A 27,477-nucleotide genomic window follows, 5' to 3' on the forward strand; every position below is an offset into this window, starting at 1 on the left:
AAAGTTGCCGCCAGAGAAAGTAGAACACTGAAGAGGAAGCCTGAGTAGGTATCAGTGGCAGTACATTGTGCAGGCATTGGGATCATCTTGTAAGATAGGGAGGAATATGGTTTTGGATGTGTGGAGGTCGCCTCTTTGTAGCAATGCTGGGGGGAAAACAGTAACAGTGATGTAATACAAAGAAGAATTGCACTTCAATCTCTTGTGATTCTTCTATTTCTTGGACCACTGTGGGTGAATGGATCCAGGGTGAGCTCTCAGTTTGATTCTGAAAAGAGGAGCACAACTTAGTCCCCCTTTCCTGTTGGCGTATCCATAAAAAACCTTTACTTATTTCTTCAATAGCATTTGGGGCCTGTGGTAACAGGCATCATAAGCTTCATTTGCAGCAGCTTGAACCAATGCAATGGCTTGAAGTATGCATTCCACAGCAGAAGGTTAAAAGGCATTCAAAAATACAAGTTTGGAAAAAAGCAACAACAAAATATAGAACTCCATATTCCCAGACCTGGGGCACATGTAAAAATAGAAGCCATTTTATCATATACTGTTATGATGCGGACGAGGCTCCGCAGATTGAATGTGCTCTGTAACTTTCTGGTGGCTTTTTGGGAATATTAATATTCCTTATTTTTTCTCTTTCATAATGTATACTTTATTTGTTCATCATTTAAGAAAAATAACCGTTTCCCCTTTTTAGCAATTGTTGTGCTATTTTTTAATCATTTCCCAGCACCATTATTCTGCTTTCTTATACGGCTCAAGTTCATATGTATTCATTCACTTTTTTGATGCTTTATCTTTTTTTTTTTATATTTATTTGCATTTCTGAAAAAAAGTACAATACAATTTCTGTAAACATACACAGTAAAGTCACATAGGGTTCTCTCTGCTTTATCTTTTTTTGATTTATATATCTTCTTCCAATAATCATGAAGATATTTGTTATAATGTTGTTTTACTATTTGCCTAGAGGTACAAGGCATGTAATGACAACTGCACATAGAGTGCCTGGGTTCTTACAAGGTGAATTCCATTGGAAGTCACGCATTGACTTGGTAGTTTGTTTTGCTACTGTTGGGGGTCATTAATTCAATTTGTCTCCCAATTAAGAAAAATAGAGTCCCTATTGCTTTACCGACTACCCGTGTAGAGCTTGCAAATCCATGCTTTCCTTGACACAGAATTATGCTACCCTATATTGGTGCGCTTTCCAGGACGTTATAGCCTCCCTATCGCTTAGGCACACTTCGGTCAGTCTTAAGAGTGCTGCAAAATAACCATGTGTTGGATCTTTCCCCCCAGATTTTTGCCATCCATCCTCCTGTTTTCACTGACTTCGTTCTTTTGCTGATTTTAGGACTCTGTGCAAGTTACCACTGTTTACCGGTGCTAAAGTGCTTGTGCTCTCTCCTTTAAACATGGTAACATTTTCTTACACACAATTGCCACAGTACATTTACTTGTAAGTCCCTAGTAAAGTGGTACTACATATACTCAGGGCCTGTGAGTGAAATGTTACTAGTGGGACTGCAGCAATTATTGTGCCACACTCTTGAGTAGCCATTTAAACATGTTTCTATCCTGCCATTGCAACCTGTGTACAGTTTAAACTGCATTTTCGACCTGGCAAAATAAATCTTTTGCCAGGCCTAAACCTTCCTTTTTAATATCATATAGGTCTCCCATAGGTTAGGTCCCAATGAGCTCATAGGCCAGGGTGCACGGGATTTAAAAAGTTGGACATGTACGTGTAACTTTTACATGTCCTGGCAGTGAAAACCTTGTAAATTAGTTTTTCACTACTGCAAGACTAGCCTCTCCCACAGGATAACTTTGAGTTAACTTATTACATTTAATAAGTGATAACTTTCAATTGGGGGCAGGTATGAATGTCACGTTTGGTGTCTAAGAAATTTGTCTTTTATGGCAAAGTCAAATTTTCAGCACAATTCGCTCAGCATGGTTTTCACATTGTCTAATTAAGACCTAAGAGCTCAGGCAAAATTGATAAGTAAGTGGCTCCTGTTACTTTAATTTATCTTTAGTATATTTCCCTCGTGCACTGAAGACAGTGTTTCGAAGGTTTGGCATTCTTGACTACAATATTTCCACACGAATCCCCCAGTTAAGTTTCTTTTCATACATCCGGCACTTAGAGCTGCCATTCAGCTCATTAGCATTTGTTTTCAATTTTGTAGTTCTTTTAAACCCGGCAATGTTCCACAGTTTTCCCATTAAATGCAGGACACATTGCACGTTCCACTGTCTACGTGTACTGCTGCACATAACTAAACCCAATTCCATGCTCTCAGTTTTTTCACGGATTTCTCTACATTGGAAGGAATTTTGAAGATCGAATTCAGCAACAAGGGGCATATCTTCCACAAGCAATAAAAGGTTAAAGAATACTACAGACACAGTGTGTTTTCTTAAAACACCCTTTTTAATGTTTCATAGAAAGCCGTGCAATACAAGACCAGTAAGAAGGGTTTTCAAAGAGTGAAATACTGATTTACATCTTGGCTAACGGTAAACAGTTGAACTGACAGGTTTTGCAAGTCTGACACCACACATATAATTATGAGATCTTAGCATAGCAGACATCATATGTTTCTCTTTTAGAGTAGCCATGTGTTCTGAGTCCTGAGGAGAACCCTTGAGTCTTTCAGGGTTCGAAAAGCGTCAACAATGACCCAGAGAGCATTGTCAAAAAGACATTTGGGCATAAAGTGCAAATTATGTAATGGTTTAAAGAAAATATCCCTGTGATGAGCCTCTGATTTAATTTGCTTTTTAGCTTCTGGCACAAGCCCTTCTAGCAGGAGTTATACATTGGTTGTAATTAGTGCAGCTGCTTTTGGCTATGAGCAATTTAGAATCATAATACAAACACTGTTACAAGTTTAGGGTATCATATCATGTTTTTGTTTCATATAATGTACTGTGAAATGTGTCATAGTTTTGTATGTTTCTAACAAGATCAATAGATTGTTTTCAAATGTGTGTCCACCATCTGTGTATGACTATGATGTTCTAAAAATAAAATGGTTTGATGATTTTTACTGAATACAATACGCATTAAATTGTGATTGATAAAAAAAAATCACTGGTATTGCTAAATGAAAGTCAGCAGTGGCACTTTTTCTCGAATGTGAATTTTGGGGCCTAGCCTCTCTGATGGGCATGGGCCCAACCCCTGATTTCTTTATGACAAACTTTTAGAAAGTTGCCACTTTCTTGTCTCAACCATCTGGTGCCTGTTGCCTGTATTGAGGGGCAGTTGGTGTTTGTATATTGCTTCACAACAATGGAGAGAGGGAGGGAAATTAATAATGCTAGGCACTATGTGAGGCGGGAACTCCTGGTCCCCCAAATTAATCTGAAAAAACAATAGAGGAGTAACCCCTCGTGGGTAGAGAGAGAAGTAACTCTCTAATCATGAGCAATAGTGCTCTGGCTAGCACGTTTTGCCCCAACCTGTTACTGGATAAAGCATATCCTTATAGAAGACCCCTCACTCACCAACCTGGTTGGTGACATGCTTCATCATCGGGGTCCCACCCCATAAGCCGAGTGCCTACAGGATGTGCTGCGACACCTGATTACAGTGGAGCTGGTTTCGTTTTTATGTGTACAAGACTATCAAAGTTGTGTATTAAAAAGGGCCAACACTACTCACTTCAAGATTTATTCTTGAGCGCTTGAACCCTTATTAAAACTAAAGTGTGGCACCTTTGCCTAATTAGGAAGGCTTCGGTGTCAGAAGTCGTGTTAAAATATATAAAAATAGCAAAAGTGTGCTATGTGAATGTGAATATACAAAATTAATGTTTAAAAAGGTCTACATGTTTCAACCCAAACATGGATTTCAAGGGTTTTCGTCAGGACCGTAGGTGATTTGAACTGGGTGGTCCGCCCGCGCTAAGGGGCGTCCTGCCCTAGTTCAATTTAAGAGATCTTAAATAGGGATCTCGTGAAAAAAAGTGCGTTTGTTCAATTTTTTGAAAAAACCTGCAAAAACAGGGAAACAAAGAACAGGGGGGGTCACACACAGGGGTAGACAAAATAGATTGTACCACATATAACATAGACATTCAGGGTTATTCGGACAATCATAATATCCACGTGTGGAATCATACCAGTATGTCACTTGAGTGGTTGTTAACATATCTATTGCGTGTGTGGCAACAGAACTGTAGTGAAAAAATGGCCGGGAAGTGCCTTTTGATTAAAGGGCAGGCGCCAAATGAGGGGTGTCGATATGATTTGGCGTCTGGGATACGTGGAAAAAAGGGGGTCGATAAATGGGAGAGTGACCTGTGAGCGTGCTGCGCTGTGAACGGCTGCCGAGACAACTGTGACTCGTCGTGAAAAGCCGTCTCAATGATATTATAGTAGCTGGTTGTTTGGTGCTTACGCTTAAAAGCGAGGCTCTCGCTTCATGGGCACCAGCGTAACCAAGTAGACAGGATTCCGTCTCCTGTAAATGAAAAACAAGTTTCCAATGTCAGCGCTATTGATAAAGCGCATTGACAATCGAGTTGTCCCAAGACAGAGTAGTAAATACTACAAGCGATCGTTTCCGCTTAGCGGTCCCTCAAAGTGTACTTACTTGTCGCTTCTGTTCATCAGACCGATAAACCTACTTGGTTCTTGCTCGGCGTGCCCCGTGGAGTGTCTCCGGTGCCTGTTTGCCGGTAATGTGAACACTTCCTTGTTGTATATTGCTCCCAGACAGTGAAGACAAGGGAGAATAGATGTTGGCAGGATGGGCATCTCGACTTGATGAGGGGGATGAGCTGTCATCTACCACACTTGCACATCACATTGGCTCTGACCAAACACACTCACAAAGGTTTTGACACTAGTTTATTGTGACTCAAAAATGCTGGAGCCAGGGCAGGCACACAGTAAATTCCAAGTACCTCTAGGGGTGGAATCCTCCAGAACTTTCTCCTACTTCAAAGTGGGCACCTGGTTCGGCCCAGAAGAACTGCTGTGCTGCTCTGCAAGAAGGACTGCTACTCTGCTGCCCTGTTGCCCTGCTTCCTGAGTGAAGAAGACTGGGCCTGCATCTTGAACCCAGGACCAACAGAGTGATTCCAAAGGCTAGTTGTCTAGCCCTCTGATCAGAGTCTCAGGGCCCTGAAAAGCTCAAAACAACCATGAATCCAGCACCTGGACTCTGCCTGCTGTGAGTCCTACTTCCTTTAAGTGGTAGCAACCGAGTCCTTAACCCTTACAAGTGGGCCTGAAAGTGCTTTGTCAGCCTAGCTATATCCTGTGGGCAGGACTAACAATGCATTTCTTTTCAGCTTGCTCCAGAACTGGCACAGCGCGATGCATCCCCAACGCCAGACCTCGCATCACAGCTGGCGTTCTCCTCGGAATCACCGCTGCGCGATGTAACCATCAAAACAGGCCGTCGCATAGCAAACCCCTCTTCGACTGCATCCTTGACGACAATGCAGGACTCCACATTGCACCCGCAGTTTCTTCAGAACCACCAATGCATGATGCATCTTCAACGTAGGACTTTGCATCGCAAACCCCTCGTTGATGGCATCCTTCATGACGATGCAGGACTCCTCATCACCGCCCTGCAGCTTCTCAGAACCGCAGTTGCGCAACACCTCCTTTATGTGGGATTTTGTAATGCTCCACAAATCAGTATTTTTGTTAATTTGTTCAGCTGCCCTGTCTTGGCCCCTGTATCGTGTCCATGCTCCATCTTGGTCGGCCTAAACATGTGATGTTGTCCCAGTGTGGTGTGACCAGAAAAACAAAGATGGCACTTTAAGCTTCTAGCCACAATTTTTACATAAAACTTTGAAACTGCATATCTACTATTCTACTGATTGGATTTCTGTTGTTTTAGTCTCATATAATTTATTAAATGTTACTCTATTTTTCTAAATTGATGTGGGATTTTTCTTAAGTGGTGTTTTTAATGTATTACTATTTGAAGTGCTGAATAAATATTTTACACATTGCCCTACCGCTAAGTTAAGACTGACTGTGTAGTGTTTAGGTTTGGCACTATGTAGAGTTCTTTTAGCTTCTCCTGAATTCTATCCTAGAGATTCTAGTGTTGTCAAGTAGTTATATTCTGTGGTGGAATGTTTCTGTTCAACGCATGGTGGGCCGCTGGAGCTGAAAGGGAGCGGTCTGTGAAGTACTTGTCTGCCATGTAGCCATGATAATAAACTTACTTGAATCAATATGGATTTAGCGTGATTACTACTAAATATGGCGACAAGTTGGCTACACAGCTACAACTGAAACCCTACGCCTGCATCAACCTTCAAGCTGTCTACTAGATACCCTGTCCAGCCCTCCAAGAGCATTTTAAAAGATGGACACATCTCTACTGGATTGACAAGCTGCCTTTCACCAGTCGCTACCTGATACATCATGGTGCGTGGGATACATTTCAGCAGCTGTGTCAGTCAGAATTCAGACAACGCAGGTTTGTACATTTCTGTATCTTGCTGGTTTTTTTGTGCTTGTGTGGTGATGCCTGTTTTTCAGTGAACTCGCCTGGTCTGGTTTCTCGTTTTCATCAGATTTTGAGTGCTAATATCTTGAGCCCTGTTTTCGGTGTGGACTCGCGCTGATCCCACGTGAACACCTTGAGGCAGTCCATGATGTCACGTTTCCCCTGGCAATGCTCTCCACAATGTGAGGGAACTCACGTATTGCCTTGCCGCTGCGTCCCACCCCGCTACAGAGTTCTTGTATCCTAGTGATGCATTCTTCTGTGACGGCACACATCTTCCCTGTCTAGCAGGGAAGCGGCTCACTCGTTGTAGGTGGATCACGGTGATTCGCACACCATTGTTCTTTGACGGCACGCAACTTCCCTATCTCGCATGGAAGCTACACCTTCTCAGTGAACGGGCTCACGGTGATTCGCACACCATTGGTCCCTTTATTCAAGTGTTGTGCATACACCATTGTTCCTTGATGGTACACAACTTCCCCGTCTGGGATAGAAGCTACACGATCTTAGTGAGCGGATCACGGTGATTCGCACACCATTGTTCTCTTTAATCAAGCATTGGGCTTCCCAGCCTCGGGGTGCGACATTGCTTTGGTTAAGCAACCACATCACTGTGATTCACACACCATTGTGTGCAGCGGATCATTGTGATTTACAGCACTGTTTCAACGTGCAGGATACATTACAGCCAGTGTTACTGTTGTGTTTTGCGGATCAGTGATTCACACATTCTATTTTCTAACACTAAGTGTGACATTTTGAGACATATATATATATATATATATATATATATATATATATATATATATTATTTGTGTCATATCTGTGTAGTAATCAGCAACTTGATCTTTCCTACTTTACTGTATTGCTATAGTTATTTGTATAACCTTTAATTGTTGATCGCATATTTTTGCCTCACACTATTTTCTACTTATACTGCCAGGTTGGTATCAGTTTATTAGATTGGCTTTTGCTGGGTGTTAAAGTATTCTTTGCTATTTGTACCATGCAGGCTGTTACACCTCCTCCTTCATTTTTAGACAATCCCGGTGAACCACCTGTTAGGTGGGAGGTATGGTTTGACGCATTTGTAACTTATCTTGGAGCCATGGGTGCTTTGAGATTCATTGCTGGATGCACAAAATGTTTACTATTACGTTCTTTGGGATTTGAAGGGAGGTATATATTTAATCATTGGCTGAAACTGGCGCGTGAAGATGGTGACAGCATAGATGAATACCAAGACACTGTTATTAAGCTCAAAATCAGGTTTGACAAACAAACCAGTCTGATGGTCTTGAGACACAAATTCTTTAAAGGAAAACAGGGTGAAGGTGAAGACGTTGATGCTTATATATCTGTGTTGCGCAGGTTAGCATCAGTCTATCAATTTGAGAATTTCACTGACCAGCTCATTAGAAATCAGTTTGTATGCCAATGTAAAGACAAACAAATCAGACAGACATTGTTGTCTATGGGAAATCCATGATTAGAAGAAACAATCAAGGTGGCCAAAAGTATTGAGATAACTCAAATTGCCTTGAAAGAGCAGGGCGATAAGGTCCTTGAACCTGTCAATGTTGGGAGTGGAAAATTGAAACAAAGGAATTTTCATAGTGGAATGTTTGCTAGTGCTCAAGGAAAGAGTTGGGCTGATAATATCAGTTCAAATGCAATGTGTTTTTGTTGTGGTAATCTTCCACATGTCAAAGAGGCAAGATGCCCTGCAGCCAATGTGGTGTGCAACTACTGCAGGAAAATGGGACATTTTGCCTAGGTATGCTTACAGAAAAAATCTCAAAAGTAGTGGCGTGTGTGATGGAGTCTGATGATGAATTTGAATCAGAAGTTGTTTCTGTAACTGAGGGAAGTGAAACCATTAAAGGTGAACCGTCGGACTGTGTTGATCCCATTGTAAAAGTGACTATTGGGAGTAAGGTCCTTAAGTTATTGGTTGATTCTGGTCCAAGGATCAATAAGATTACTCAGAAGCTATATGAGGAGACTTGGGGTGATAGAGTACTAATGCCACTAGACCGTTCTCCTGTTTCTTATGAAGGGCGTAGAATTGAGCTTCTCGGATACATTGAGGATGTTCTTATATTTAAAGGAAGGAAGATCAAAGAAAATGTTTATGATTTACATTTACATACACACAAAGGTTTGAATATTTCAGGCTGGTTTCATCAGGGGCTTTTCGGGGTGGTTCTGAAACCAGGTGCCAGAGAGCAAGTTCTAGTGGCTGGTTGGGATGAAGTGGGGTGCAAGTGGAAGAACTAATTTCCCTCCGTTTTTGGTGACAGTTTAGGGAAAATCAGTGGTTACAAACATAAAATGATTGTGAAAGATGGTGCTTCACCTGTAAAACATAAACTGAGGGGTGTGCTGTTCAGTGTGAGAGAAGATCTGGATAAAGAACTCAGATCCTTGTGTGATAAAGGGATTATAGAACCCACAGATTCTTCTTTGTGGTTGTCTCCCTTAGTGGTGGCATGTAAGAGGTGTGGAAAGGTGTGTGTGTCCGTTGGCTTGAGGTCACTAAATAAAGAAATCTGAGCGGACTTACATCCCCTACCCAAGATTTGCAATTTGTTTGCGTGAGTCAGGGGATCTAAATATTTTTCAAAACTTGATTTAGCCAACGATTATCATCAAATTGAATTACACCCTGATTCACATGCTTCGGCAGCTTTTGTTTCCCTTTAGGAAGCTTCCAGTACAAACGGATGCCTTTTGGTCCGGCATCCGCTGCGTCCATATTTCAGAGACAAATGCAGAGTTTGTTAGGTGCGGTGGCAGGTGTGTTCGTCTTTCAAGATGATGTTTTGGTTCACGCCAAGGATGTTAAGTCACATGGCACCATTTTGTGCAGGGTCTTCGAGATTTTTGAGAAACATGGGGTCATGCTAAAAACTGAGAAATGTAAGTTGTTGTGTGAAGAGGTGAAAAATCTGTGTAATCTCATTTCTAAATAAAGTATAAGACCTAGACAAGGACTTGTTGATGCTGTTGTTGGAGCTGCCACATCCGTTGACAAGACAGAAGTGAAGTCGTTATTAGGACTCTTTGAGAATTATTCATGTTTCATTCCAGATTTTGCCACCATAGTACGTCCCATCAGTAATTTGCTCGGAAAAGGTGTACAATGTTAGTGGTCCACTGTCAAGATGTGTTTAAGCGAAAGTAAGGCTCTCAAACCCTATGACCCAGATTTTTCATGTTGCATAACTGTTGATGCAAGTCAGGTCAGATTGGGTGCAGTTTTGACAAGAGATTCAGGAGAGGGCGAGAACACTTGGATTTGCTTCAAAGGTTCTTAGGGATGCTGAATTACAGTACTCCATCATCGAAAGATAGCTTTTGGATTGACTGTGGGCAGTGGAAAAGTTTCACCCCTATGTATGGGTTAGATGTTTTTGGTGCGAACGGATCACAAACTGTTAGTCAATATTCTTGGCACAGGATCTAACAAATGCTGTACATCTAGGCTATTGAGAATGTTTTTTTGATTAATGCAATATCAATTTGATGTGATGCATATTTCTGGTGGTAGGAACGGTAGGTCTGATTTCTTGTCCTAATTTCCTTTGAGAAGTGATGAAGGTGATGGTCAGGATTTTCATACGTTATGTGAAGAAGACACTGATGATTGTTTAGTAGCTGCATTAGAGATACCTGAACTTAGTCTTAGCTTGGAGGAGAATTGGATGAATGCGCTACGGGATGATGTGGTATTGCAGCAAGTTTGTGACTTAAATATGAGAGGATGGCCCAGAGAGAAGATTCTATCTTCCCTCCTTCAACCTTATTGAAGGTTAAGGTGGAATTATCCCCAGAGGATGGGTTCTTGCCACACTCAGATAAACTCATTCCTCCTCACAGTATTAGAAAGATTATTGTCAACAAGGCTCATGAAGCCCATCTGGATGCAACACTCACCAAACGTGACCTGGTATGGATGCCGAGATTTGGGATGTGGTCGAAAATTGTGTGGTGTGTGGGTCTGCAGAGAAAAGTCTTAAAGTGGTCGCACCACCTCTACTCCCCATAGAGTGTCCCTCTGGCCCATGGGTCAAGGTGGGTTTGGTTATCATGGGACCTTTTGAATCTCTACCTGTGGGTTCTCACCATATTTTTGTTCTGGTGGATTATGCATCCAAGTGGCCAGACTAACGATGGTCAAGGAGCCTAGTGCGTCCAGCCTGGCGTTGTTTCTCAAGGAAGAATGCATGAGGGAGGGGTTCCCGGAGGTATTGGTTTCCGACAATGGTACCCAATTTGTGAGGGGAGAGTTTAAATCTTTTATGGATTCTTGCAACATAAAGCACTTGAGGAGTTCCCTTTATCACCCACAAATGAATGGCCTAGTTGAACGAATGAACAGCGTGGTGGGTGAATGCATCAGGTGGGCAAAGTCGGGGAACCATGATGTGGGCGAATCCTTGGATGAGATGTTGTGGTTTTATAGAACTACGCCACACTCTACTACGAAGATTTCTCCTTTTGAATTGTTGAGGGGAAGGAGAGCCAATACAAGTTTTAAACCAGGATGGATGAATAAGTGGATCAAGTCAGAGTTTGATGTGGTGAGACTTATGGACATTGTGAATGGGAATGTGTTAAAAGGCCAAACTAAACAAAAGTGTTGGTTTGATCAAAAGAAAGGAGTTAAGACCGTTCCAGTGGGTGCGGGTGATGTAATCCGGCTTAAATCACCCGTCCCTGTAAATATGGGCTTGAATAAACTTGGTGCACCGACCACAGTGACAAAGGTCGGAAGTAACGCTGTCCAAGTTGAAGGAGGAAAATGGTGGAATGTTAGCAACATTGTTAAGGAAGAGGAAGGATAATGACGAGAAAGTCATGCTTGACCACAGAGCGGAAAATGCTGGGAATAAGGAAACTGAAGGTGTGGGTGACTCCAGCGAGTTTTTGGTTAGGAGAAGCTTCAGAACCCGAGTCATCCCCAGTAGATATCGTATATAGGCCTGTGTGGAATATAGCTACCTGGGTGAACGTGTTTGTAAATACTTAAAATAAATCTGTTTTTATTGTTGTTAATGAGGAAGGAGTATTTGTAATGTTTATGTTTAGCACCGCGGAACAGTTCTTTTAGATTCTCCTGAATTCTATCCTAGAGATTCTAGGGTTGTCAAGTAGTTGTATTCTGTGGTGGAATGTTTCTTTTCAAAGCACGGTGGGCAGGTGGAGCTGGATGAGAGCTGGCTGTGAAGTACTTGTCAGCCGTGTTGCCTTGATAATAAAATTCTTTGAATAAACATCGATTCAGCGTGATTACTACAGACTGCTTTTTTGCTTAGCTACCAGAGGGTTAAGCACAGTTTAATTAGGGGTTTGCGTGTGTGTCACCCTGACAGAGATTGTGATTGCTGCTTGGGGAGGGTTTCATCCCCTCAGCCAGTAACCCAATTTCCATCACCATGTGTTTCAATGAGGCATCACGTGTCAATTTAATTGATTAACCAATCATTTACTGGGCAGGAGAATTCCAGATGCCTGCAGCTCATATGGTGCTTGCAGACAATAAGCTTTTTTGTAATTAATTTTGGGCACCTATTAGCCCTCTACAGTCAGATACCCCCGGGTACACTCCATTTGAAAGCACTGTTATAACAGTACAGGTCTGGCTTAACAGTGCAGCTGTTTGCAAAACATATTGTTACCAGACCTTTAAAACAGTGGCAGTCGCCACTAACAAAGGGTGGTGAGGCGAGTGGGAGTAATGCAGGGGGCGAGAGAGCGAGCGTAGGGTGTAACAAGACGGATAGATAATAGTTTAAAAAACATACCTGACACTGCTGGCTGCCTCCCACATTACGTCACTCCCGCTTGTCTCTTCCTAGGTCCCAGCAGCCCCTGGGACAGACTCTTATCCAATCCCTGTGCTGCAGAGCAGCGCAGGGATTGGTCAGAGCAGGCTGAAAATTCGCCCTGCTCAGACTAGGGAGTTTGTGGGGGTTTCCCCAGCCCAGTTGCTCAATGCAGTCAGGCTGGAGAAACCAATGTGCGCATATGTGTTTTAGTCAGCCTGAGACAGCTGGCCTAAAACACATGAGCACTTAGGGAGTTCAAAAGCACTGCTCCTCCACCCACCCATGCCCCAGCCCTCCATGCACAAGCTGACAAACGATAAATCAAACAATGTTAGAGCATAGTTTTATTTTTCCTTTTCTGGAGCTGCACCAGGCAATGGGGAGATGCCCCTCCGCCATTGTGGAGGAGCGGCCACTGTTTTAAAATATGCACTAATTGGGCTTTCGCTGTAAAAGAGCAGTATGTATCTGAACATCCTACTATTGGCTATTTCATGTATCTACCTCCTTCCAGGAAGTGCTTGCTTTGGAATGCACAACAGAAGATGTTACAATATTGTACACTCACTTATCATACAGTTTGCCACATTCAATTATTTACCTCCTAAAGGCATTCTATACAGAAATCAGTCCCCTATTGCTATCTGTTTAACAGCTTAGGCAAAGCTATAGGTCTGGCTTTAATGTGGTAAATAGCATTTGTCCAAGCAACACATGTAAGCTGATTTTGTGACTGATTGTGTTTACTTGCGTTGGCACAATAAAGCCAAACCTACTATGTTTGCCAATGCTTGTTGTACGTGGGGCACATGCATTATATTTTGGAAAATTCTCTGGTATGTTACCTTAGGTCTAATTAAACAAGATTAGACAGATTCGTTTGCATTAACTGGATGTGATGAAATCTTAATAGGTAACCATACAATGTAGTGGATGGCCTTTGTGACTGCCACCAAAGCGCCACCTATTGTGTAACTGCACAAATGCCACCACTAAACACTCAAGGCCAGATTTACTAACCTTTCACACACTGCAGTGCAGCAAGGCAACTTGCTGCACTATTTAGTTAAAGGAAGAGAGCATAAATGCGCCATATCTACTACAATATGGCACACTTCTGCTATCTCATAGAGCTGGCGCACTTCAGGCAGTCTAGTACCAATGCTGCAGTGGGCCTGCATCAGAAGGAGAATTGTTTTTGTTCACAAAACAAATTCATTGAGGCCTTTTTCTCTGTATATGTGTGTTGCACAATGCAGCACACAGAGAGAGGAAATAAGGAGGAGAAACAAAAGATGTTTCTATTTGTTACATTAACCTCTGGGAGACATAGCAACTTCACGCAATCCCAGGTTTACAAACCTTTGCCAATCTGGGATTGTGTAATCCATGGGTGGATGCAGGGGAACGCCCCTGCTCCACCCAAGAAACACCTCCCATAACAAAACACAACATAATGCAGCACAAGCTGCTGCGTTGCGTTTCATTTCTTTAAAAAGCCACGCAAGGCAGCGCAAATCGCCCCTTTTATGGCTTTGTAAATATCTAGTAGCATCTTGCTTTGTGGCTGTATCATAAAAGTGGTGGTACCACAACACAAAATGTTAGTAAATCTGGCCTTCAATAAGATCACCACCCAGACATACAAGAGCAGTGCCAGAGCAGGAGTCCTCCTGATTTGTTTACCCACTCCACCCCTATACTGCAACAGCTAGAGGCACCCACATCCTGGCCCTGGATAGAATACAAACAAAGATGAGAACCCCTAAAGCATTAGAAAGAATAAAGATAACAGTTAAAAATCAGGCAAAAAGTGTAGAATGTAGCTACACAACAATAATGGTGAGGAACAAACAAGCTAAAATGTGTATTCTTTATTTATCGTTCTCTACCAGGTATGAGAGGCAATCTGACATAGATCTGGTTGAACAGAAAGCCAGATGATGTTCCCTCTTTCTTAACAGAGAACACACAGGCCATAAATGTCTCAGGTTTATACAAAAACAAATGTAATTCAATAGGAGAAAAATAATGTTTTTGTGTTTTTTTAGCTAATAAGAGCCACACACGACCACCTGATGTAACCACAGGATCTGAGGTGGGGTTGGCATGGCGCTGAAAGGGGAACTGGAATAGATACTAAATATTCTGGCTGGGGTGATCTCCTTTCCTAAATCCAAGTTATGGAGATGCTACAGAATTCTGCAGTAAATAACACTGTTCATAGGCCTTTCAAGAAGCTCTGCCTGAATGGAGCAGCTGGCCATAAAATTAGATACCATGGTGATATTATTAAGATCCAGGAAAAACTTGGGCATCTGAGCAGACACTGTTGGGAAACTGCCCACGTCGCAATGAGATTGATTAATGGATCAAACAAAGGTTAAAGGCCAAAGAAGTTCAAAAATGGGCTGCCACATCTTCAGGGCCGTGGACGCAGAGCCCTGCCTCAACTAAGCAGATATGTTGGCATACAGACGTTAACTGTTTTTTTTGCATGTAGTGAATAATGCCATTGATAGCGAGCAAAAGATTGTTTTGCCATCAGAGATGCATGCCATAAGCACATATTTAAGTAACTAAGAGTATACCAACAAATTAATTCAGCCTGGAAACGTCATTAGTGGTGGCAGTGGAACCACCCCAAGCATCTATTAGTACTATATTTAAATGATGTCATGTATTGATGGGAATAACTAGAGATAAAAGTAAAGAGCATTCATTTTCACATGTTTTCTCCAAGAGCCGTTAGTTATCTTTCTAGTCATCCATTCTCCAGGCATCTACTTCTCTCCCTCTCTGATCTCTCTCCACTCCTTCACTTTCTCTCTCCACTCAACGTCCCTCTGTTCCTGCCGCAATTAACTCCAGGGAATGTGACCCCAAAGAACTAGAGAAAGTGACAAATGAAATAGAAGGGGCCTTAGGACTTCAAAAACCGGTAAATTCCTGATGGAATAAATTAACAACCCTGGGCTGATGGGGTGTCCAACGTTGATCCAGAGGGGATGTGTCCATGTTGGTGTCTCAGGCTATCCACACAAAAACAACTGACATGCGATATATATAAATGAAACGTATATACATAAATTATAATAAGTGGTTATCCTGAAAATCTGGCATGGGACCGGACCTCCTGGGCCTACATTGGTAACCCCTACTCCAGTCTAATCTAATTTATTCATAAATTACCCTAATGTTGAATATTGTTTTGGATTAATCACACAGTAAAACGAGCAAGCCCTGGGACTGACCCATGCTCTTCACATGATGTATTTACAGGGCATGTTTGCAAACCAAAGGGCCTGTGTGACAGTGAATATTTCCTGAAAACTACAGTACTGTCCTGGAAACAAAGGGGCTTATTTAGAAGCCCCTTGCGCCACCCGTACGTCACTTTTCCCATGTTAAAAATGACGCAAAGTGGCGCACGGGGCTTGCAAATAAGCCCCAAAGTGCCTTCCGAATTTTGGAATTAAAATTCAGTAATGTGAAAGTGAAAAAAAGGTGCTGTTTCTGTCAAAAATATCGTCATTCGCAATGCTGCAGTTAATCATTACAGCTGCTTTACTGAAGTGCAAAGGCAAAACGTATTATCTTAAAAATATTACGGGAACACAACAATTCACGAGGCGAAATTGCTCTGTACAATATCCCGTCTGATCAGATGCAGTTTTTTTGCCATCCACATCGCGCGTCACGATTATGAACGCGTCAGCAGCAATGAATTCTCCTGCCACAAATTAACCGTACAGCTCCATTGGTTATGTAAGGGATAGAGATGAGTTCAGAGTAGTAGGCGCTATTTTCCATGCACTAACGAAATAATCGCAATTGCCTGCATGGTCGGATTGATTTATTTCTTCCTAAGGGACGTCTCCAAGGGGTCGTACTGCGTTTGCTAGAAGAAGCAATAAGCACGGAGAGGGAGGGGGGCGAGAAAGAGCGTCCCTGCAAAGGAATCTCCCTGCAGTGCTCGGTGAAGCCGTTCATTTCAAGCCAGCTTGTTGTTCTCGTGAAGAGGCAGCAAAATGGCGGCTGATGATGCTAGAGGAGGCTAAGGGTGGGATGGCACATTTATTGCGAATCCTAACATCAGCTTGCCAGTCTGGCGTGTGTCAGAGCAACGTAGTACACTCAGCGGCTGCCAACACTCAGCGGCTGCCAACACGCAGCGGGCTCTTTTGACAGTCGTGCATTTCCTTGGCAAGGGCGTCTAGTGACATACTGCTGGCGTTCACGCGGGCCCATGCAGCCCCTGCGGTGCACGGGGCCCCACCCATCATGGAGCCCCCAATTTAACCTGAAACCTATAGAAATCAGTGCCATATGGAAGTTTCAGCCCCCACCCCAATTACATATTGCATGGAGTCCCCAAAAATTAAGATCACGCCACTGCAACACCTGGAAGCATTTAGCCTCCATTCGTTCCTATATTGTTGGCATGACCCTCTGTATTCATGCCTTGTGCCTATTAAAGAATGCTGTTTCTTTGTCTTAAACCACATCATATTGAACAGTAATAGCAAACAAATAGACAACTAAATGGGTGCTTACACTGTCTGTGAAGAACAATTTGAAAGAATTATTCATCAAAAAGCATGGTGCCCTTACTGAAGCAGTCCAAACTTACCTCCTTGCTCATCCAACATAACCAGAGTCCTGATACCGGCATCTTTGCTCTACAATCCCGTACAGCAAGCAAGGCAAGAAAAGAAAGAGAAAGCGGATCATTGACACCAATTGTTACAAAATCAACTCTAGAGATAGAAAACATTGAAGACTTAAGAAAAGCTGCAAGAGCAGAGGGGAGGGCATGCAAATGAAGATCCAATGAGGATAGACTGCAATGAGAAACCTGCATGGCCTGCACTGCTCCCACAGCAGTGTAGTGCTCACAGGAGTTCTGTGTAATGGATGTTTTCATTCACAGGACCTACCAACACTCTGTTAACACCAGTATATATGGAGAAACGTGTGAAAACATGCAGCACATTCGATTTAGTGAGGATAAGTCAAGAAATGTGTCACGCTGAAAGCTACGAAACTAATTAGACTGCATGAGAATAATTATGCACGAGTCAGATGGGGACCAAATGGGGAGCTAAGTGAGAAAATAAAAATATCCAAAGGGGTTAGGCAAGGGTGTGTAATGGCACCTACCCTATTCTCCCTTTATGTTAACGATATTCCTGACACCCTTTTGGGCTGCGAGCATGACTCTCCCAAACTGTGTGGTGAAGCCGTTCCGGCACTGTTATTTGCAGACGACACGATTTTAATTTCTCAGACACCCAGAGGACTTCAGAACCTTTTAAATAAATTTAGTTTGTATTGTCATGACAGGAAATTGGAAATTAATTCCTCAAAAACAAAGGTCATGACAATCAACCCTCATAAAGGTTTTAACAAAGTTTTTAAAATAAATGATGAAATTATTGAAGAAGTCCCTAATTTTAAATACCTTGGTATTATTTTAGATAGCAAAATATCATGGAAAACTCAACTAGAAAATGCAAAACTGAGGTTGACTCAAAACCAGTTCCCGATTCTAAAAAAGCACAAGAATAGTCATTTTAAATCAGTTTCACCGGCAATTGAATTATTTAAATGTAAAGCACAATCATCCTCCCTCTATGGAGCGGATCTTTGGGGTTATGCACTGAAGGATACCTTTTTAGTACGCGAGAATTCCTTCATCAGACAGCTCCTAGGTGTACCTGGTTCCACACCATTGACCCCCGTACTGTGGGACCTTAATTTTCGACGCACAGATGATTATGCTTCTCTTCGCCCGTTGCTTTACTGGGTTCGTCTGTGGTCTACAGAGGAGCTGGTAGACTACAGAGAAGCACTGAAAGAGATAATGGCTATAAAAAATATCACCCGTTTGCCATGGTTAGTGTACGTCGAAAAATGGTTTGGAAAACTGGGGCTGAGTAATTTTTGGTCAGACCCAGATTCGCTCACTAATAGCTCAAAAAAGCTTCTGAAACAAAGGTACTGGGAGTTTATTAGTGATTCAGTGTTAGCCAACCCCAATATAGGAACTCTGACTTCAAAATTTTTTGAAGTAAAAATGAATATGCAACTAGAGCCCCTTATGGATGAAATTTACCCCCCGTTGGCTAAAAGTCTATATCTAAAATTCCGGTACAGCATTTTACAAACGAGGGATAGGACAATCAAATGGCACTGTAATAAGGGTGCAAATAGGAATACTGATTCAGTTGTATGTGAGCTTTGTGAAATGGGGTTGAAAGAGGATGAGTCCCATGTTTTATTTATATGTCCTGCATATCTTAACGTAAGGAAAAAATGGTTAAAGCCCATATGCAAAATGTTAGGCCTTCGCCATATAGGGGTTGGGCTTAGAATTTTTAAGGGAGATACCTCTCAACCGATAGTGTTCAGTCTGAGCCGTTTCCTCTTATGTGTAGCCTTGATTAGGAAGAGAAAAGGTCTTAAAATCTAATTTTATCTACCTTTGTACTGCACTATCGCTGGCTAGAATTGAATGTATAAGTTAGGTGCAGAGGTAAAATGAACTGGTCAGTTTAACATGATATTGTTTGCTAAATGTTAAAGTGTTGCTTGTTTTTAGTGATCCTGGTGCTTGTTTTATATAGAAAATATTTTATTGTTTTATTTTGTATATTTACTATGTGATCTCGTTGGACGAGGCAAGCTGACTATGATGAATTGTCTTCCAATTAAGAAACCCCCAGGGAAATGTAATTACATACTTTGTATTATTTGCTATATGAAAAAATGTGCTGCTAACTGTACCCAAATTTAACTGTGATTTTGTATCCGCTTGTATTTTATTAATTATATGTATTGTATCTTATAAGGTTTTTTTAACCGAATAAAGATTGAATTGAATTGAATTGAAAGCTACGAAATATGGTCCTTAGGTACAAAAGGTTTTGGCACTCTCAAAGCCTGCATTGCACAAAAAATTGAGTCTTTGGGAGTGTAAGAAACACATGTGCAAAGCACTAGAGAGACTTTATGAGTCACTCATGGATTTGTAACTTTAAAGGTTCACATTACGAGTCCTTGTGTCTAGTAAGAAAAATAGGTTGTCCTTTTTTTCCCTGTAGTTGGCAAGGGTATGTAAAAAGATGGGTTAATATCAACAAAGTCCATCACAGCACATCTCTCCACCTTTTCTCTTTCCAGCCTACACTTGGTTAGGATCATAATCTGTAAACAAAATGTCTTAGAATGGAAAGGACAACACGGTACAGCAACCAGTTAAGTGGACAATAATCTTGAGAAATACCATAAAGGGACCTGCAGAACTGCTCAAAGTTTTCAACTTACTGAAAACCATCAACTACATGCCTCTCTCTCACACTTCTTCATCCATCACACTGCTAAGCCCTGCGTTCCATAACACAATAACTACGCCTTGGTGGTAATCACGCATGACATGGAAAAACTTAAACACAGGATCATAATAAACACACACACTTCTAACCACATAGTGGAAGAGGTGTGGCACAGCGGCCAGGGTGCCTGACCATGGTCAGCAAGGTTCAAGGTTCGATCTCCGTCAGCAGGTTAGCCCAGCACCATGTGACTCTGGGCAATAGCTTGCTTAATCTTCCAGACGGCCCCCAGCGCAGGGACACCTCTCAAGAGGTAGCTGTGGCTTTACAAATGCTGCCATTTACATTTACACACCTTACATTGTGTTGTGTGCTCTCCCTGTAGGCAAGTGCTTCAGCGCTCAACATAGGGGCCGGAAGGGGTATAGAAATGTAGTCTATATATATAATACAATCAATTATTTGCAAGTATAACTGATGGGATACTAACACACAGAAGGGAGTGACATCTATTGCAAAGTGGCAGCTGTCTAGTAATAAGTTCCACTTTATGAATGTGAGCTGTAGGTACTGGGGAGAGCATGCAGTGGTCCATGGTATTGCAGTATGCTTCCCACATGCTAATTCAACTCTTATCCATATTGACAAACTGCCCCTTTAAAAGATACTGCAATATCAGCATTTTGTGAATGCAAATGTAGGGACTGAGGTCCGCTGTCACCGCCACACCACTATGCCTGCACATTCAGTCATTTGGAGGGATTCATAATAGGATTCCTGGCTTATTGATATAATCATAAATTAGGATTCTGCAAATCCTTCTTAATTGTCGATTTACACAGTGGCATATCTGTACATCTGTTGCAGTGCAAATAAAAGATCAGGTTGCATTGCAGTTCTGTGCAATAACAGAGACTTTTTGCCACAGTCCAATCCATAGTACGTCCGGGCCCTTTCTTTGACCTATAAATTCATACTTGTCATTTATGCAGGCATTATTCTGAGTCTCTACTTTTCGGTATTAATTAAATCACCGTTGAAGAATGTGCATACCAATCACATATGCAAAAACAACAGTTGATGGACAGAATGCAGAACAATGTCATACATTCACCCCAGTACAGAGATCTGGGCCTAAATCCATAGTTTTTTTGCACTTCACACCACCCCAGTTCAGACATGGCCATATGCAAATCAGCCTTGACCCTGTGCCTCATGGGAACAGTCCAGCCCGAACTGCCAAGCCATGTCTTCCCTGGACCGGAATTAAGCATCCTAGGACCGGTTTCTGGCTACCTTGACTCCAGTGGTGTGGAGAGCCTGGGACTCACGTCTGAGCATACCCGTCCCACTCGGGGTGACAAATGCACAAACAACAGTTGATGGACAGAATGCAGAACAATGTCATACATTCACCCCAGTACAGAGATCTGGGCCTAAATCCATCGTTTTTTTGCACTCCACACCACCCCAGTTCAGACATGGCACATATGGCATGTGAGAGATCACCTAATATGTACAGTGCACATGAGTCACACGTTATCGGTTTTCTATTAGCCTTTAGATTAAAAGTCTTTGAACATGAATTGTTTCTAACTTCTTATTGCTATCTTGCTTGGAACGTTCTGTAGTGAGAGGGGACAAGTCGTGTGTTTAACGTGAATATACATAATGGGGCAGATTTACAAGCCCAGTGCCCCACTTTTGCGCCACCTTTGCGTCACTTCTGTGATGCAGCGGCGGCGTAAAGTTAGCGCCAGATTTACATCGTGATGCATCTAGAGAGATGCGTCACGTTGTAAAGCCCTGCGCCACATGAAACCTGCATCAGGTTTCATGTGGGCGTTCCGGCGCAGGGTGGTGCATTCCGGCACAGGAACGCCTCAGAAAAGTGCCTGAGTGAAATCAACAAGATTTCACTCTGTCACTTTCCCGATGCCGCTGCATCAATACCTTGAGCCTGCTTGAAGCAGGCGTAAGGCTTGATGCACCACGTTGTGTATGGGCAGGACGCGAGCATTGCCGGAGTTGCATCGCGCATGCGACATGACTCCAGCAATGCGCCACCCTTCCGGCAGGAGATGTGTCACGCATCTGTTTATCCTTGAGCAATGATGCGCTGCTTTGTAAATCTGGCGCATCTGTGGTGGCGCATGGGTAAACTTGCATGATGTATCTTATCTGGCGCATCTCTGCTGATTTGCAGGGATGCGCCAGTCGTCATAAATCAGCCCCAATGTTTTTTGCAAACGAATGTCTATTTCTCTTTGCTAACTCTTTCCTCACCTCATCATACCTGACCCACCTGCAGGCCATTTGCCGAGAGCCAGCATGTTTAGCTCTGGGACTTAGTCGTTTTTGTTAAGTATCAATAACAATACTGGTATTGGCTATTTTAATAGCATAACTAAACAGTGAATTGCTTATTGACACTCAAGTAATTGTTCCTATTATAAAGGAAGGCTGCAAAATGCAGCATTATTTTTTATGGTTCACCTCAGAGCTGTTCCACATAGTAACCTGTATATAGGCAAATAACACAGTCCTTTTCTTCCAACAAAGCTACCACCTCCAATCACTTCCTAACTTCCCTGTCCCCTCATTGCTCTTTTTTCTACTCACCGCTTCTGCTTTCTGCAGTCACTATAATACCTCTTGTGTGTTCATAACCCAAAATCTCTTTCTTTAAGATGACTACCGGCTACTTCAGCTATATTCTACTTTCCTCTTCCGCACCCTATTCCCTTATTTAATCCTCACCTGCCATCTTCCTTTCCCAATAGCCCATCCATTCTTCAGTTGCACCCCGCCAATTAACCTGTTTCGGCTCTTCTCGTAATGTCTCCCCTAATCATTTTAATGCGCCCCTTTCGTTCTCTCTCCCCCTTCATCGTATCCAACATGTTATTGTCCATTCTCTCTTTAATCCCATCTGTGCCACCCACTTGACAGCGTTTTATCTAATTTAGCTTCAAATTTCAATTATACTTTCTGTTCACACGCTACTGATCGCAATTGAAATGTATGGTTTATCCCTGTACTCATTCTTTCCCAATCTGAAATCGCATTCCCATATTAATTTGGTCTCTACTCCCTCTTTGTGTTTTTTCAAAGCAATCACTTTGATTCTCAACACCTACACTTTGAACCTCCTCCCCATTTTAGTTCTTGTGAGGAAAGCTTAAATACGCTCAAAGGTCTGTGAAGATTAAATTATCATGTACAACCTCTTGATTCCAAATTGCCCTTTAGCGAAAAATCCATAGGGATAAACACTTTTCATAAACAGTTAAATCTGATGCAACATTAAATATATGGCGCTTGCTTCATATATGTCTTGACGTCCTGATGATGACCCTTAAATGATAAAGGGTCAAAATACCATCAACAGTTAAGTCAGTTGGAACGATTTGCTAACATACTCTTCTGCTGTTGAAACATTTGTGATTCAAGTAGTGCAAATAACAACAAAGCACTTCCTTTTCAACTGCCTGCTTTGTAATTCATTCATTGCATTTGTTCCTAATTAATTTTCACCCAGTTTGAGATCACTGGAGCACTCATTGAGCACTATGATAAAGCAGTAAATGTCTTTGTTTCTGTAAATCTCTAAGGGTCTCTGCCATCACTTATTTTTTTTAAATGTATTTATTGGTTTTTATACATGAAGAGCCCTGTCAACAACAGCAGAACAGCAAGTAAGCCCATCATACAGAGGTACAACGAGGATGTAGCAAGATGCAAAGTGCACCATCATAAACAGAACATAGTCAGGAGCATGACAACATCAGCATATACATTGCATATATGTAGATGGAGGAACAGTGTTGTATCGTAGGTAAGGGCGTATGGTGCAGAGCCAAAGGGAGGGGTCGGTGAGATGGCTGGGAGGGAGGTAGTGATCAATCTGGAGTGTTAGGGTCTAGGGTGAGGAGGTAGTTCCGTATGGGCTGCCAGAAATCTTTCGGCCAGGATGTGAGTGGTTGTAGCTGTTTGTAATCTCCGCTGACGCTGTATCAATGTGTCATACTTTTGAGCCACGCTGCAGTGGTAGGAACCCAGTCACTTCCCCAATGTACCGCAATTTCGCGCTTGGCAAGCAGAAGTGCCATTAACACAAGACGGCGAGCAGGCTTAGAAATATCGCTTGTGTAGCCTAAAAGTGCTAGCAGGAGGCTGGTGTAAGTGCTACTTCTGTCATGGTTGAGATGTGGGGAAAGATAGATGTCCAATAGAGGCAAATCTGTGGGCAGGTCCATGTTAAGTGTATGAAATCTGCATTCGAGGTTGAACATTTGGGACATTGGTCAGATCACGTAGGATTAATTTTTCAATGTCAGAGGGGTAGTCGGGAGCCCAGGTCCACACCCCAAGCCTCCCGAACGGGAGCAGTAGTTTCAGGCTTCATGGCGTTGCAGAGTCGGTATGACCTGGAGACCAGCTGGTCTCCATCAGTGTCTGACACGACAAGCATCAGCGGGGGTAAGTCGCCCGGGGCTAGGGGGTAGGAGCGAAGAAGGGAGCGTAGGGTGTTATGCAGTCTTTGGCACAAAGTGGTCCATGTATGTGGCATTCTGAATGTGGCTACCATCGGCATGGGTCAAGACATGGCCATCAGAGAAAATGTCAACCATGTTATGGAGGTCATGGCAGTGGAGGGTGCATTGAACTAGCTTTTCACCTGTGAGTGGTCGCCAGAGGTTAATAGCTAGAGGAAGGGCTCGGAAACAGTGGGGCCACTGCCCAGTACCCGTCAGAGTTTCCACCAGGCCCAGCAATTTGTGGAGATGGTTTGAACGTCCGTGGAGTCTATTGAAAGGCCCTTTGGTACAATGAGGAAGGTCCCCAGCTTGTCCCTCTGTCATCACTTATTTGCTTTTGAATAGTTGACATTGATGTGTTTATAAGAGATTACTCCACACAGAAACTTTTTTCTATGTGTGTCTGATTGCCTCCAGTTCCAGGTTGGTTTTGGGTGGCCCCTTGTGACTAAGGTTCTTCTTGCTCTGCTAATTGCAGCCATACTGTGCTAGCCGTGGGAGATATACCTGTGGCCCACAAAAAACCATTTCTTAACATATGGAGACTCCTATAATCCACCTCAACATGCAAGAGCCCCTTTATGGAGACATAAAGATGGCTGTGACCAAATGTCTGAAATAAATGACTGTATTGCACCTTCCAGTGCCATTGAGCTGATTTTAAAATGCACACTGAACTATGTTCCCTTAATGTTTTTCTAAGCCTATCCTTTTAGTTTGAAAGGAATCGTATTCTCTATATATCTACAATGGCTCATATTAAAAAAAAGTTCCAATGATGTCTAGAAACAAAACGCCAACCTGTCTACATTGATAATATTTGAGCTGGCGAGTTGTGCCAAATGTTGTTTACCAAAGTGACTGCGGCCAAAATTAATAAGCACTGAGTCCATAATTTAAGCAAACTTTAACAGTCTTGCCTGCAGACAGCTTCAAGCTTTATCCGATTGACAGGTATTCCATGTATCTACTTCAGATAGTGAACAACAAATTATTCCTGCTGAAACTTGAATTTGGGACCGCTAAGTCACAACAAATGTCAGCAAAGTGCACTTAACTTCCTTTGCAAGTGTGCTACATAAATATGATACAAACTGCATGCATTAATGTTAGAAGGTGGTTCTGACCATCTGAGCCGCCCGGATTTTTCACTTTTTGAACACCTAATTTTTGAGCTTTTACTGTGGGAGAGCCCCATAAGTTGGGACTCACCCACAGTGGACTCATGATGAAAGAGACTACATGTAGATTTTACCGGTGTCCCCCTGGTGAGACTAAGCCGCTGCGAGTAAGGGGCACTGGGCTGGTTACATGCAGACACGTGTGTACATGCAGGTGCACAAGTGTAAGGGCTGAGCAGGGGAGATTCCTGGCGTGCGAGGCCCAGGAGCAGCTAAAAAGTGAATGGTGTGGCAGGACTTATGCAGAGCTGGGTGGTGACATGGAATAGGCTCTATACAATGGGAAAGTCAGAGTGCTTTAATGTTTTCACTGAAAGAAAGCTTTATTATTCTCCTGTGAGGATGGGGACCACATGGGATAGTTTCACTTTCCTAGGGCCTACAAATTCCAGACACGTACTAAATTCCACTGTAACTTAGGTGAGAAGAAGTATTCTGCAGAGTCCAAAGTCATATCGGTACTGCTTTTGGGTCATCCAGAAATGTCATATTTCTCTGAGTCAGCTCATAACCAGAGCCTGGCTCGGGCTGACCCTGCCAGGCTTGATTAATTGCCTAGCCCTTTATGACAAGCATTCCAAGGGTGAAGGTCTCCAATCCAGGAAGAGAAGATGGGTGGAGCTGCAGGTTAATCCATCAGCAGCTGTCACCTGCTGCCAGGCACCAAGCTGCTCCGGAGAAAAGGCAGCCAGGGGGGAAGGGGCTGGTCTGAGACCATGTGGCATGAGACCCCTGGACGATGCCCTTTTGAACTAACCCAGATGCCTGGGCAAGAAGGAGGAAGCAGGGGCAGAGAAGTGATGTGTCGCTAATTGATAGAGCAAAAAGAGACTTCCTGCAAGCCCCCTCCCAATTCTTTACAAAGAGTTTGCACAGGAAGAAGAGCTCTCTCTGGGGTGTGGTCTGCTGAGGACGAATGGTGCTGGAGCCTGGCACCAGGGGCAGCTGGGAACAAGAAACTCCAGACTGGCCCAAGACCCTGGCTTGTGCCACAAGAGAAGACCAGTGATCAGAAGCCTGGACCTCTGCGCAAGGAAAAGAGAGGCTCAGGAGAAGAGACAGGTGAGAGGCTGGCGCAGGGAGCCAGTGAAGGCAGCTCCCTGTTAAATTCATCCTCCGGGAAATCAAGAAGGCGAAAGAAAGTGCTCCCAATGGCTGGGGAGCGCTACCAGGGACAAGAAGAGGTGAAAATGGTCTAGATCGGTACCTGGGGGGCTGAGATATGCCCCCCAGAAGGAAGGCAACCTTTGACCTCCACTGGGACCGACGATGAAGCGCGTAGGGCTCTGACGCTGGTCGTAGATGTGCCCCTGGGGTGGAACAGGTCCTGGCGGCTGCCCCCAGAGGACGAAGTAAAGTCAGGGAGCGCCATCTGCTACCCATGAAGTTGCCCAAACGGGGTGCCAGGAGCCCACACTGGCCCACGGCGACAACGGAGGGTGGGGAGCAACCGTTGCGCCCCTGCGAAGATGTCTTTGGGGCCCGGGATCCCAACACCGGGCCCGACGCCCAGAAGGGAAGCCGGGGAGTGCAGTCACACTCCCCGTGAAGACTGGCCAGAGGGGAGGGGCCCGGGACCCATCTCCAAGCCCCGGTGTGTCCCGATGTGAGAAGCGAAAACGAGGCGTGCCGTCACCCTCCCCGTGAAGGTGCGCTGGATGCCCGGGATCCCAACTCCGGGCCCAGATGCGGGTGGTGAGGTCGGGGGAATGTGGCAGCACTCCCCCGTGACCGGAGAAAGGTGTGGGAGTGCCGTTGCACTCCCCTGAGGTCCCGTTGGACCAGAGGTGGCCTCGCATCTGCCCGCGGGAAGACCAGAACAGGAGTGCCAGCTCCCACTGCAGCACGCAAGGGTGCTGGCCCGTTGGAGAGCCAGCGGGAGCAGTCAGGAGTGGGCTCCCCAAGTGGCTCTCCAACGAGTAGGCCAGACGGGGTGCCCGGGGCCCCACAGAAGAAGTAAAGAGGTGCGTGGGGTCCGGGTGGGACCGGGCCCCCGAAAACAGCCGTAGCAGCTGGGGGTGGGCTCCCCGAGCTGCAATGACTCACCTGGGGGTCCGGGTGGGACCGGACCCTCCAACG

The 27,477-nt window shown here is 43.6% G+C and overlaps 1 protein-coding gene across 2 annotated transcripts in view; it reads right to left on the reverse strand.

The window, feature by feature from the left end:
• Window positions 1-27,477, reverse strand: part of LOC144763695 (synaptosomal-associated protein 25) — a 251,144-nt gene that overhangs the window by 78,309 nt on the left and 145,358 nt on the right. For both annotated transcript variants that reach the window (XM_078649531.1, XM_078649532.1), the window contains exon 4: window positions 16,973-17,021. In XM_078649531.1, the coding sequence (XP_078505657.1) occupies window positions 16,973-17,021 (49 nt within the window). The remainder of the gene's footprint in view (window positions 1-16,972; window positions 17,022-27,477) is intronic.

This window comes from Lissotriton helveticus, chromosome 6 (genome assembly GCF_964261635.1).
Source record: "Lissotriton helveticus chromosome 6, aLisHel1.1, whole genome shotgun sequence".
Taxonomy (NCBI): domain Eukaryota; kingdom Metazoa; phylum Chordata; class Amphibia; order Caudata; family Salamandridae; genus Lissotriton; species Lissotriton helveticus.